We start from the raw sequence: 11888 nt of genomic DNA on the forward strand, positions 1-11888 counted from the left end.
AGGCACGTCCAGAGTGGGCTCCCACGTGTAGGCGAGAGGGTGCTCGAGGCAGGTGTGGGTCCCAGCGAGCGCCCCTGAGGAAGACCATCCTCATGTCAGCCCCACACCCTGCTGGCGGTCAACAGGGCGGACGGGGCCTAGTTAGTTTATTTACTCCAAGGAACTGAGGCAGCTCACAAAACCCAGAGGCCTGAAAAAGTCAGAGGGGGAGTCAGGTGAAGGAAGAAACCCACAGTTGGAAAGTAAGATAAAGCCGCTCACTGGGCCCGAAGAGCTGGCACACCACTCAGATGTAGCCACAGCTCTGGCTCTGAGCTCCCTACTGGCTGGGGAGAGTGAAAGCGACCCAGGCCCCTAATCCAGGTGCCATCGCGTGCTCCCCAGGGTGAACCCCCTTCCCTGCTTCAAGACTCAGCTCCTCGCCCTTCCCCACGTGCCCCAGGCTGAGGTGAGCAAGCTGTCTGTGCTTTTTCTTTTAAAAAATCTGTCTCAGCATCTTGGGAAGCAGTTAAGATTGGGCCTGTTTGTTGCACAGACAGACAAGCAAAGTGCTTGGTCAGTGCAGAAACAGTGATGTCTGTGCCTGTCATGCAGTACCGGGGCATCAGGGATGGTCAGGGATGTGGGAGACCCACCCCCACCACCACCACCACTGCACGGGCGGAGTGGGCCAGCAGAGGACGGGGCTGGGAAACCCAGACTTCCCAAGGCCTGATGGAGAAGGAAGGAGCGTCCTGCCGGCTCCAGGAGTGGGGATTTGGGCTCTGGGAACCTAACATGGAGGTTGCGGGGTGTGAGGGAAAGCTACAGGTGGAGACTTAAGCGGAAAACTTGGCCTTGGTGGTGAGGGAGGTGGTGTGAACCAATTTCTGCCTCTTTCAGCCTTGCTGGGACAGGGATCTGGGGCTGAGCTGCTGGGACCTGCTCACACCGTTTTCAGCAGCCTTTGTCCCACGCCCCCCTCCCTGACGCCCTTATTTAGGGCTGGCCCCTGTGGGCAGGAGGGAGGTGGGAGAGCTCACAGGGACCAGCTGCTGACCCGCAACCTTGGACAGCAGCCCCCTCTCCGGCCTCAGTTGTCTCTCAGAGACACCAGGTTGAGGCTTCGAGTCAAGGATCGTGTAGGTGATAGCTTAGTGTAGGGCCTGGCACGTAGTAGGCGCTCAAGAAATGGTGTGTGCCTTTGGTGGATGCGGAGCAGAGCCAGCGCAGTGCGGCGACTCGCCCAAGGTCACACAGCCGGGCCGGATCCGACCCGGGCGGCCTGACTCCAGCGGGCCGGGTTTGCGAGGAGCCAGCTTGGGAGAGCGGTGTTTGGAGGAGCGGGCGCGGACGTGGGCGGGAAGGGACTTCTATTTTGGAGCGGGTGACAGAAGCGCGGAACGCAGAGGGGGCTGGGTCCCTCCCTGGGCTCCCCCAGTCCCAGTCACCTTCCCGCGACCCTTCCCGGGAGGGGCGTCCCGGGCGGGTAGGGGGGAGCGGGAGGGGCGGGTAGGCGGTTACCTCATCGCCGCCTCCGGGAGGCTCCGCTTGCTGCTCGCTGCTCGCTCGCGCCGCCGGCTGGGGCGGCGACTCCGGGCGCCGGAGCGAGAGAAGGACGGAGGGACCGAGGCGCCGAGAGGCAGCGCCGCCCCCTGCATCCTGCTCCGCCGCGGGACCCGCGAGGCGAGGAGGTCCGACCTCGGTGCTCCGCGCTGTCGCCGGCGCCTCCAGTGGCGCTGCGGGGCGGAGGCCGTGTCTGCGCGCGGCGCGCTCGGTCAGTTCTCTCCTGAGCTTGGCACTCGCCGGAGCTGCTCGTGCGTCCGCCGTCCGCCTGCTCGGCTGTCTGTTTCCCCTCTACCGCCAGCTCCGACCTCCAGCCTGGCCTCCCCGGGCCCCCGGTGCTCCAAGGGGCGATGAGCGCGGCGGGGCCGGGGTGCACGGGGCAGGGCGCGCCGGGCGCACAGAGCGGCGCCGGCCCATGAGGCTTCCCAGAGCGGGGCGCAGCAGCACGCGCGGGCCATGGGGGGCAGCCTGCGGGTGGCGGTGCTGGGCGCTCCGGGCGTGGGCAAGACGGCCATCATCCGCCAGTTCCTGTTCGGTGACTACCCCGAGCGCCACAGGCCCACGGACGGGCCGCGCCTCTACCGGCCCGCGGTGCTGCTCGACGGCGCCGTCTACGACCTGAGCATCCGCGACGGCGACGGTGCTGGCCCGGGTCAGAGCCCCGGGGGGCAAGAGGTAGTAGGCTAAGGGGTGGGCAGGGGCGTGTGACAGCATGTGGGTGGATGCTCGGTACACACGTGCGTGTCCGCGTGGACGGCCCAGGGGTACCAGACTGTGTTCATGGACTGAAGGGTCAATGTGTGTCCTGGCATTTGTGCTTTTCACCCCTTCTGCCGGCATGCAATTGCCCCAACTCAGGCCCAAGACCCGGCGATTTTGCAGAGTGGCTTTTTCTCGCTTGCTTAAATTGCTATTTCTCGGCCTCCGCTGGTGGGTGAGGATTAGTGCACGGGGGAGCATGGGCCTGCCTCCCTGAGAGTGAGTGTTCCGTGTCTGGAGCCACGAGCAGAGCCGCAGTGGGAGAGGTTGAAGCTAGACACGGGGGTGTCCATTCTGAGGGCATCATTCTCTGCTCCCTCATTCCTATGACCTGCAGCCAAGACTTGTTTAGTAATTTTGCAAAGTCCAGGGCAGATTTTGAATCCTTGGGAGTTGATGCCTTCAAGAAGTGAAGAGGAAAGAGCAGGCAGGATTAACCAGGGCTTCCTGGTGAGGGTGGCATTTGGGCTGAACCGGGACGGATGAGTGAAATTTTGATTAGAGGAAGCGGCGGAAGCATTCCCAGGTGGAAAAAGCAGCGTGTGCTTTGGCCGGAAGCTTAAGTGTGTAGAGCTGCCGTTTATCGGTGGTCTCCGCAGGCTCAGGAACATGGGCCCAGGCTCGGAGGCAGGAACTACTCCTGAGGGCGCCCGGGGAGGGGCGGGGCCTGGCCCGAAAGAAGGGAACCATGGGAAAGAGAGAAAGGGCGAGGAAGGAGACGGGCCTCAGGGGAGAGGAGACCCAGAGAGAAGGGTTGGACGCTGACTGGCTCCAGGCACGGTTTTAAAAGGTATACCCCAGCGGCCATAAGGACTGTAAGGCCCAGGGAGCTTGCGGGAGAGGGCCACAGACGAGGAGGAGAAGGGCCAAGGCCTGAGCGTGAACTATGTGGGTTTCGCGTCAAGGCCCGTTGCAGAAGGTCTGGATGCGACAGAGTAAGAAGGGGGCTTCGGCAAACTCTGGCCTCCCGCCCCCCAGGAGTGGCCGGACTCTAAAGACTGGAGCTTGCAGGACACGGACGCCTTCGTGCTTGTCTACGATATCTGCAGCCCGGACAGCTTCGACTATGTGAAGGCGCTGAGGCAGCGCATCGCGGAGACCAGGTAAGGTGCGCCGCCCGGGTTGCGTGTGGGACGGCGGGGAGTGTTTGTGGGTCTGGCTGGGTCTTTTTTCCCCCGAGATGAGTGGGTGGGCTTTTCCGCCGTCCTGGGCCAGGTCTCAGGCCTTTTCGGGCCTGGCTTCTGGCCCTAAGCGGTCTTTGGTCCTGGGTCTTTGTGGGTCTGGTGTTTGCTGGAGGTTCTCTGGCTGCAGGAAAGTATGCTCCTTAGTGTGTATATACCCGCTGGAGGGATTCTTCGGCCATGGGGGTCCCAGGCACTGCTACCTTCATCCTCCTTTGGCCTCCAGGCCAGCGGGCGCACCTGAAGCGCCCATTCTCGTGGTGGGCAACAAGCGGGACCGGCAGCGGCTGCGGTTCGGGCCTCGGCGCGCACTGGCTGCCCTGGTGCGCAGGGGCTGGCGCTGCGGATACCTCGAGTGCTCCGCCAAGTACAATTGGCACGTGCTGCGACTCTTCCGCGAGCTGCTGCGCTGCGCGCTAGTGCGCGCACGCCCTGCGCATCCAGCTCTGCGCCTGCAAGGGGCGCTGCACCCGGCGCGCTGCAGCCTCATGTGATCGAATTGGAAAAACGCCGCTTACGAGGGGAAGGGCCTTCTAGTTAACTGGAACAACCGGGGACCTGGATTGGACGAGATTGCCCAACTTCTTTCGGATTGGACAGGACAAGCCTCCTCCCTGATTGGCTGAAGAACACTCCCACCCATTCTCCTGGGCAACAGGCTTCTCTTTGAATCTCACTGGGCCCAACCAGGCCCCATTGGACAAATCAGTCCTTTCTGGGACCTCACTGGGTCACGATTCCATTGGATGAAAAGGACTTGGCTATGAATCTGATTGGACAGCCTCAGGCTGCTCTTGGAGTTTCATTGGACCAACTGTTAAGTCACACCTCCCGGGAGGAAATAAAGGGGAAGCAAGTTGCGCCTGGCATTTCTGGGATGGCAAGATAAATCTTGGGGAATTCCCTGATGGTCCAGTGGTTAAGACGCCAAGCTTCCACTGCAGGGGGTATGAGTTCGATCCCTGGTTGGGGAACTAAGATCTCTCATGCCTCACAAAATTGCTAGAAAATAAATTTTGTGCTTCCCAGGGGGCGCTAGTGGTAAAGAACCTGTCTGCCCTTGCAGGAGACACACACCTAAAGGTCAGAGCTGACAGGCATTGCCCGCTCGCAGTTGACTCCAGAATCCCAACCTGTAATGAGGGTTCTCAAATGGATATGACGGCCCCAAGGCTGAGTCTCCAAGACGCAGACACAAGTAGCTGGAAGAAAACTTTACTGTCAGGCTCTGCAGGGCCACGGGACCTCAGGAAGGGTCCTTACTGGGCTGGCCCAGCCTTCTCTAAGGCATTCAATAATATTAGTAATTAAATAGCAATGCTCATCCCCCAAGCGGAATGTACACCAGAAGTCCCATTGTGCCATGTGGTCCCGAGGGGTCTGGTCCCATGAGGTCTGGTCCCCAAGAGGCAGGGGCACTCCCTGATGCAGAGGGGTTAAGGCCACAAAGGAAAAGGAGAGAGGGAACAGGGGACTGGGGGCAGCTGGGCTGGTCCGTCACATCCAGGAATCCGGCTCGGTCCTTGGGCTGGCTGACTGAAGGGCATGCCAGGTCCCGGACCCCGTGGGTCCGGGTGGGCGGCGGGGGCCCCTTGGTGTGGGGATGCGTGAGGGTTTTCGGTCTGGCTGTGTGTCCATCCGGCCTCGTGCCCAGGTCCTCAGGGGCTCTGGGCCGGTCAGAGGACTCCCGGGTGCATCTGGTGGGCCCCCTACACCGGGGCAGGGGCTGCCCTCATCAGAAGAGCTGGACAGGACTGGGCCTCGGGGCCCAGGCAGCCCGTTGGCCATCCTGCCAGAGTCCCCGGGTTGCCCACACTTGCTACCCAGGACGCTGAGGGACGAAGAGGAGGAGCTGGAGGAACAGTAGGCTGAGTCAGGAGCTGGAGGGTCTGGGGCCCGAATTGGGTCAGGGGCTGGTCCACTGGCGGTCCCACCAGTAACAGCCTCAAGGGCTCGGGCGTTGGCTAGGAACTCCTCTTCCAGGCGCTGAAACAGTTGCTGTTCCTGCTTTGGGTCAAGCTGCAGGGGTGTGCGGAAGACACTGGCTGGGATTATTCTCAACTCTGGACTGGGGCTGGGGACCCTGGGAGCTGCAGGGCTGTGGGCACGGGGAGTGTGGGGGCTACTTCTGCCCGAGCCCGCACTGCCTCTGCCCCGCGGCACCCAGGAATGCTGCCCATCTCGGTCCCGACGCACCAGTAGCACTGCCTGGTCTTCACGGCTCTGACTCCGGGCCCGCCGGGCAGGGCTGGGGGCCGACAGCTGGCCTCCCCTGCCTCCTGGGGCCCCACGCGGCCGCCCCCGATCCAGCCGGTCCCGGGACTGGCTGCGTGGGGCAGGAGGCCGTCTCGGGGAGGCCGGGGTGCCCGTGGTCACACGCCGGCTGGGACGCTCCCGCCGGGGGCCAGTGCCTGAGTCTTCACTGCGGGCACCAAGGGGGCCGCTCTGGGCCGAGGAGGCTGAGGAATCGCTGTCCCCAGAGTAACGGCGGGAGCGGGGATGGGGGGGCAGCTGGTCCCGGGCCCTGGGGCAGGGGAACAAGAGAGAGAGGTGGGGCCAGGCAGAGAGACCCGCTGCACAGAAAGGGTGGGGAGGGGAAGGAACAGGCAGACGCACGGCTGCGGGCGAGACACCTGTGGTGGTAGCGGGGGTGCCAAGGGTTTCTGTCCGTCCTGGGGACTTCCAGGGAGAAGTGAGAGATTCTGCCACAGCTTCCTGCAGCCAGGGCCACCCCCCGCCACCCCACCCCAAGGCAGCGGAAGAAGCAAGGGCCCAAGCTCCCCCCTCCTCAAGCCTCCAGCTTCCTGGGCAGGCCAGAGGGAAGCTGGGTTGGGTTGGCGGCCACCCAGCCCCCAGGGCCCGCCCAGCTGTGTTGTTCGTTTGCTTGGGTTGCCATGGAGATGGGAAGCCAGGCCCACCCCCACCCACGGGAACTTTTCCCAGGGTGTGAGTCACTGGAAGAAGCGTCATCCCGGCCAGGGCGGGCGCCCCCCACACCCCCACCCCCTGGACCTGGGTCCCATGTCCTCCCTCCTCTCACCTGAGTGGGGTCTCGGGCCCCTCCTTCCAGCTGCGTAAGCCAATGGGTGTCACCTCTGGGCGGGAGCTCCGGCGCTCCCCCCCTGGGGCTGGGCTGCCAGCTCGGGGGCTGGGGCTGGGTGACACTCGCTGCGGGGAGAAGGTGCGCGTCCTGGGCTGGGGCGGGCGGTGGGCTGCAGGGAGAGAGGGCGGGGCCGCGTGAGGGGCGGGGCCGCAGAAGTGCACGCCCCCGCGTCCCACCCCCGCCCCCCAGCCTGGACACTGACCCGCGGAGGAGCAGCGGCAGGGGTCGTGCTTGTCCAGGTAGTGCTCCAGCGTGTCCCAGCCGCCTCCCACACGCACCATCACGTGGCTCCTCAGCACCTGTGGGAGCCCGGCGTGCGCAGGTCACGGGCAGGCCAGCCACCGCCCCGGCTCTGCCTGCTCGGGGAGCCCCTTGCTCTCACCCGCACGAAGATGAGCAGACTGGAGTCTCCCACGCGGTACTTCCCCTCCGAGACCTTGATCATGGGAAACTGGTCTGGGCAGGTGCAGCGACCCAAGATCTCCCTCACCTAAGAGGAGAGGCTGGAGGTCAGGGGTCAGGTCCCTCCTCCCTGGGCCTGCCGTCAGCAGCTCCAGGGTCAGAAGGAAGTAAATCCTTCTGTAGAGCAGAGGCTCCGATTGTGTTGCCCTGGACTTGAGTGCCGCCTCTGTGCTCGACGTTTCACCAGAGCTCCTTCCCTTCTGACCACCAAGGGGGAGGGAGCCGACCAGGACGAGGTGGGGGGCTGCTTCCTTGAAGTCCCTGAGCCCTTGGCGGAGTCCTCACTCCCCCTCACCCATTTCAGAGACGTGCATGTTGAGACCCACAGAGAGGCCAGGTTAGGGGAGAAGGACCCACGCCATATGGAGGCGGCAGTGCCACAGATCCGTGGGGCACACGCAGACACCACCAGGCCGCCCGCCTGGCCAGCACACGTCTGCCCACATGCTCCCCCAGGCCAGGAGCTGCCAGGCTGGCTATGTGGGCGGCCCCACCCGCCTCCTCAGCCACAGCAGAGCTGACAGAAGGAGCAGGTGGAGCCTCGGGTGACCCTGGCCCGGGGTGGGGTGGGGTGCAGCCTCTACGCACAGCCATCCGGCTGCCCGCCTCCAGGACGGTCACATCCCGTCCTGACCTGATAAGAAGGAAACTCTTGGCCAGGCTGTGGGGGTGTCAGGGACACCTAGGTCCCAGTAAGAGGAGGAAGGAGCTGGAGTCACGGTCTGGCACCTCCTATATGCTCAGCATAGAGCTCATCCCACAGCTCTTAACAGGGTACACTGGGCTGGGCTTCTCAGATAAGTCCCGGGGGAGGAGTAGGGACCCACAGAGCCCCTGGGAGCTTCCTTGGGCACTCACGTAGCGCCTACTGTGTGCCAGCTGCCTTGCCCTGGACCATGGGCCCCATGCAACCTGGAGCTCAGTGATGGCGTGAATGCCGCCCTCTAGCAGCTGAGTGCACGGAGGTGTACAGGAGGGGCTCAAAACCCCAGGATGCAGGACACCCAGCGCTCACCTGGGGCGCGGTTGGCACAGAGAGGAAGCGGGGATCGTCGTGCCATGGGGCAGCAGAGGCCGAGTTTTCTCCCAGGCCACGCCGGGCGCTGTGACCTCACCCAGCGCTCAGCCCTCTCAGCGCCTGCCTCTCTTTGGGGCCGGGTATCCACTTGGTGCTCAACATGTGCACCCTTTCCCCGGGGCAGGCTGTCCTGCAGCCACGAGGACAGGCCGTGGAAGGTGGCTGGCACCACCCTGCCTGCTGGTGCCTGGGTTGTGCTAGAATAAGCCCGGCCACCGGGCATGCGCACTCGCAGACTCACCAGCTCATCGAGGTTGCGCAGGTCGCTGGACGTCATGCGCGGCCCACGGGCTGGAGCTCCCGGGGCGGTGGTCTCGGCGGCGTCCTCCCCCGCACTGGGGGCGTTGGGGGCCGGGGGCGCGGCGCACAGCTCCCGCTCAATCTCCTGCTCGAACTGCACGAGGCGAGGGGCCAGCAGGCCGAGGCGGGCCCCGCGCCGCGCCACCTCCAGCAGGCACAACACCACGCTCTTCTCGTTCTTGCGCAGCACCAAGTCCTCAGTCTCGAACATGAGCACTTCGGGCACACCCAGCTCCGCGCGGCACCAGCCGATGAAGGTGGCCACGTTGTCTCGGGCCATGAAGGAGCCCGGCACCACGCTGTGGGCCTGGAAGGTCACCCCGCGGGCCGGCCGGGCGGCAGCCATGGCGCGGGCGGCCTCAGTGACGGCGTTGGCATGCTGGCACAGAGTGGTTCCCGTGGCCAGCCCCGTCAGGAAGCCGTCGCCACCGCTGGGCAGACCCAGGCCATACAAGGCGTTGAGCCACTCGGCCAGGTCCTCCTTCATGGCCTCCACGTAGGCCTCGCTTGAGCGGAACGGCCGCACACTCTTGGCTGCAGAGCCGGCGATGCCCGCTACGGGGTCTGCCATGCCCGGGCCAGCCGAGTCACTGTGGGCAGGGACACGGGTCAGGATGGTTGTGGACCCAGCAAATGCTCAGCACAGGCTAAGCCGCTGACCACCTGCACCTGCTTGTCGGTTCAGACCAAATGCCTGGATTTTGAGAAACTTCTCGCCTCAGTTTACCCATCTGTGAAGTGGATACAATAATAGTACCTTCCTCATAGGAACTAATGGGATGATTTTTATAAATGATTTAAGTGTCCATAAGTGTTGGCTGCTTGGTTCTTTCGGGAAGAAGGATTGTGAAGACTTGGCTGAGTCCTCCTTCCTGCCCAGGAAGGGAGGCCCCCATCGTTACTGCCCCTGTGAGAGGCGAAGAGCTATGCCCGAGACAGAGAGTAACGTGCAGCCCTGGACTCAAGAGTAGGAACCCTGGACCCGACCTCAGAGATGGGTTAGTTCCGCTGCTCAGGCCTGGTGGTGATCCCACTTACTCCGGAAAGGTCCCAGGCCCTCCCTCAACCCCTTTACTCTAAAGGCTGTGTCATTATAACGACAGCACGGCAGCAGCAGTAAAGCAATTGCAGGGACCGTGGCCAGGGCTGAGCGCGCAATGATATTATCTCCATTTTACAGATGAGGAAACTGAGGCGCAGAGCTCACTCAAGGTCGCGCAGCAGTGAGTAGCGGAGCTCGGCCCTCCAGCCCCGCGTGGCGGATCCGGCGGCCGGCCTGGGCCAGGCCCCTCCTCCAGGGAGCCTCCCTAGCCCGAGACTGATGCCTGTGAGCCGGGACTCGGAATGGCTGTCTCCAGCCCTGGCCGTCCTCTGGGCTTCGGCCCAGAGAGGGTGCGGGGCTGCCCAAGGTCACACAGCCCCGGGAAACAGAGGCCCGCGGCTGCCGCCGCCGGGTCTGCTTCACTGTGTGCCGGGCAGGGGTTGCCGGGGGGGTCCCCACGCTCACCTGGCTCATCCCGCGGCCTCGGGGAGCATCGCCCCGGCTGGACCGGAGCCGGGCGGGCCGCCGAAGGGAGGCGCCGCCCGAGCCGCAGCAGATCCCGGTCCCACCGCCGCGTCCTCCGCGCCCGCCGTCTCCGCCCCGCCTCCCTGGAATTCGGATCCGGAGGGGGTGGGCGGGGCTGCGCGCTCTTAAAGGGGACGCGCTGTTTCTGGGCTGGGACGGGGCTGGAGCCTCCAGACGCGGGGCGGGCCCGGGACCAGGCCCAGCCCTGGGCAGAGGCGGGACCGGGGTCCCAGGCGACCCTGCCGGGCCGGAGGTCCCATCCCCAGACCGGGTCCCTTCTCCCTCCTTGGTCTCCTGGGAAGGGGTTTGGGCGTTTTTAGTGGCACCCCCTTCGCAGATGGTGGCCTCCCCTGGTGAGCCGCATGGCCTGTTCCCAAGAGGAACTCAGGAAGAGATAGGGGGCCGGGGCTGCGGAGTCACCTCCGGCCGGCGGGAGTGGACCTCCTTAGGTCCGATAAGTGAGGCCATCCGGCCTTGGGTGGCGGCTTCCTACCAGCAGTGCTGGCCTCGGGGATGGGGACAGTGGTGGCTCTGTTGTACCCCCCATTCAGCCACTGGCTCCTCATCAACTACTCTTTGTTAAACCCTGAAGTTAGGGGAACCCGTTTCTCAGATAAGAACGCTGAGGGGAGGGCAGGGAGGGGACTGGCTGAGGCCCCTGTGTCTGAGGCTTCAGCCCCTGCCCTGCCCTGGACCACCTCTGGCTGCCCGGGTGGGGCACAGAATAAAGGCTGGAGGAAGGTAGGCGGCAGCCTGGCTCCTGAGGGTTAAGCCTGGCTGGTTTCTTTTCAAACTGCAGAGGAGAGACCTGCCCAGACCAGCGGGAAATCCTGCCCCCTGCTGCGGTTGGGCAGGGACGCCAGGCCTGGCTGGGCAGTTGCCTTGCTGGCCAGGCAGGGCTGCTGGGGGCAGGCACCACCAACAGCAGCCAGTGCTGGGAGCTTTATTTAATAAAACCCCTACTGTGTGCCAGGCCTGCTGTGCACCCTTGACCTGAAGGAATCGATGAGTCAGCTCTATAGGGGACGCTCTTATGCCCAAACTTGGGCTCAAGTCCAGAGAGGAGCTGGTGGCACTGGGATTTGACCGATGACTGTCCTGGGAATACCTTCATTCAAGGATGGGGCATCCGTTGAGTACCTACAGTGTGCCGGACTTCCGGGTGCCAGGCTGCTCACATGCACCATCTTACCGCGTCCTCCTCGTGACCTTTCAGAAGGGGGGGCTCTCACCTCAACGCCCAGATGGTGCAGGTCCCACTCTACCTTCTCAGCACCCCTTCCTCCCCACCGCCTAGTGAGGAAGGCCCGTGCCTAGACGTGATAAAGGCTGACACTTACGTGGTGCCTACTGAATGTCTTAACGGCACTGCAAACCAGGAGAACGAAACCACCGAGCCAGCAGTGAGGCTCGCAGTCTGGAGAGGTGGCCTTTGGGCTGCAGTAGGGACAAGGCGCCAGGGAGGAGGGAGCTGAGGGCCGGCAGGGATCTGGGAACAGGAGAGGTGAGGGAGGGAGCTGTGTGGGTGTCTGGAAGAAGTGTTTTTAAGCAGAGGGAAGGGCTGGGGTAAGGGTCTAGGTGGGCCTGTGCCTGGTGGGTCGGAGAAAGGGGGAGGGAGCCTTGAGACTGGAGAGGAGGGAGATGCAGACGGGGCCTGGGGGACCGCTGGGGACAGCTCTGTAGGGCTTTGCAGGCCATGCTGCTTTTCAGGGACTTGGGAGCCACGGAGGGAGCTTGGAGCAGGGGAGGGGTGTGACCTGACTTATCCCTGTGGCTGCCATGCTGGGCAGGGCGGGGGCCCAGGAGGGAACCAGGTGGTGCCCGCTGGGGAGAGGAGTCGAATTTTGAGGCTGTATTGTGAGGGGAAAGCGGATAGAATGTGCTGGTGAATGA

The 11888-nt window shown here is 64.0% G+C and overlaps 2 protein-coding genes across 2 annotated transcripts; one reads left to right on the forward strand and one right to left on the reverse strand.

Annotated features, from left to right (window-relative positions):
* The first annotated feature begins 1042 nt into the window (after positions 1–1042).
* On the forward strand, positions 1043–4513 carry RASL10A (RAS like family 10 member A). Its single transcript, XM_043437273.1, has 3 exons — positions 1043–2220; positions 3283–3407; positions 3712–4513. The coding sequence occupies exons 1-3, from the start codon at positions 2002–2004 to the stop codon at positions 3977–3979; spliced, it is 612 nt and encodes a 203-aa protein (XP_043293208.1). The 5' UTR covers positions 1043–2001; the 3' UTR covers positions 3980–4513.
* A 166-nt stretch (positions 4514–4679) lies between these two features.
* GAS2L1 (growth arrest specific 2 like 1) lies at positions 4680–10071 on the reverse strand. Its single transcript, XM_043437259.1, has 6 exons — positions 9936–10071; positions 8370–9018; positions 6971–7078; positions 6791–6887; positions 6526–6697; positions 4680–6009 (listed from the first exon to the last, which is right to left on the reverse strand). The coding sequence occupies exons 2-6, from the start codon at positions 8997–8999 to the stop codon at positions 4983–4985; spliced, it is 2034 nt and encodes a 677-aa protein (XP_043293194.1). The 5' UTR covers positions 9000–9018; positions 9936–10071; the 3' UTR covers positions 4680–4982.
* Between the last annotated feature and the right edge of the window lie 1817 nt (positions 10072–11888).

This window comes from Cervus canadensis, chromosome 1 (assembly GCF_019320065.1).
Source record: "Cervus canadensis isolate Bull #8, Minnesota chromosome 1, ASM1932006v1, whole genome shotgun sequence".
Classification (NCBI taxonomy): Eukaryota; Metazoa; Chordata; class Mammalia; order Artiodactyla; family Cervidae; genus Cervus; species Cervus canadensis.

What these genes read in the sequence shown, in the direction of transcription:
- RASL10A (XM_043437273.1), top strand. Translation starts at nt 2,002, where the DNA reads ATGGGGGGCAGCCTGCGGGTGGCGGTGCTGGGCGCTCCGGGCGTGGGC. An exon ending in AGAGCCCCGGGGGGCAAGAG is followed by an intron (nt 2,221 to 3,282) that starts GTAGTAGGCTAA and finishes CCCGCCCCCCAG; the next exon opens with GAGTGGCCGGACTCTAAAGA. An exon ending in CAGCGCATCGCGGAGACCAG is followed by an intron (nt 3,408 to 3,711) that starts GTAAGGTGCGCC and finishes TTTGGCCTCCAG; the next exon opens with GCCAGCGGGCGCACCTGAAG.
- GAS2L1 (XM_043437259.1), bottom strand. Translation starts at nt 8,999, where the DNA reads ATGGCAGACCCCGTAGCGGGCATCGCCGGCTCTGCAGCCAAGAGTGTG. An exon ending in CTGCCGCTGCTCCTCCGCGG is followed by an intron (nt 6,698 to 6,790) that starts GTCAGTGTCCAG and finishes CTCTCCCTGCAG; the next exon opens with CCCACCGCCCGCCCCAGCCC. An exon ending in GGGCCCGAGACCCCACTCAG is followed by an intron (nt 6,010 to 6,525) that starts GTGAGAGGAGGG and finishes CCCCTGCCCCAG; the next exon opens with GGCCCGGGACCAGCTGCCCC.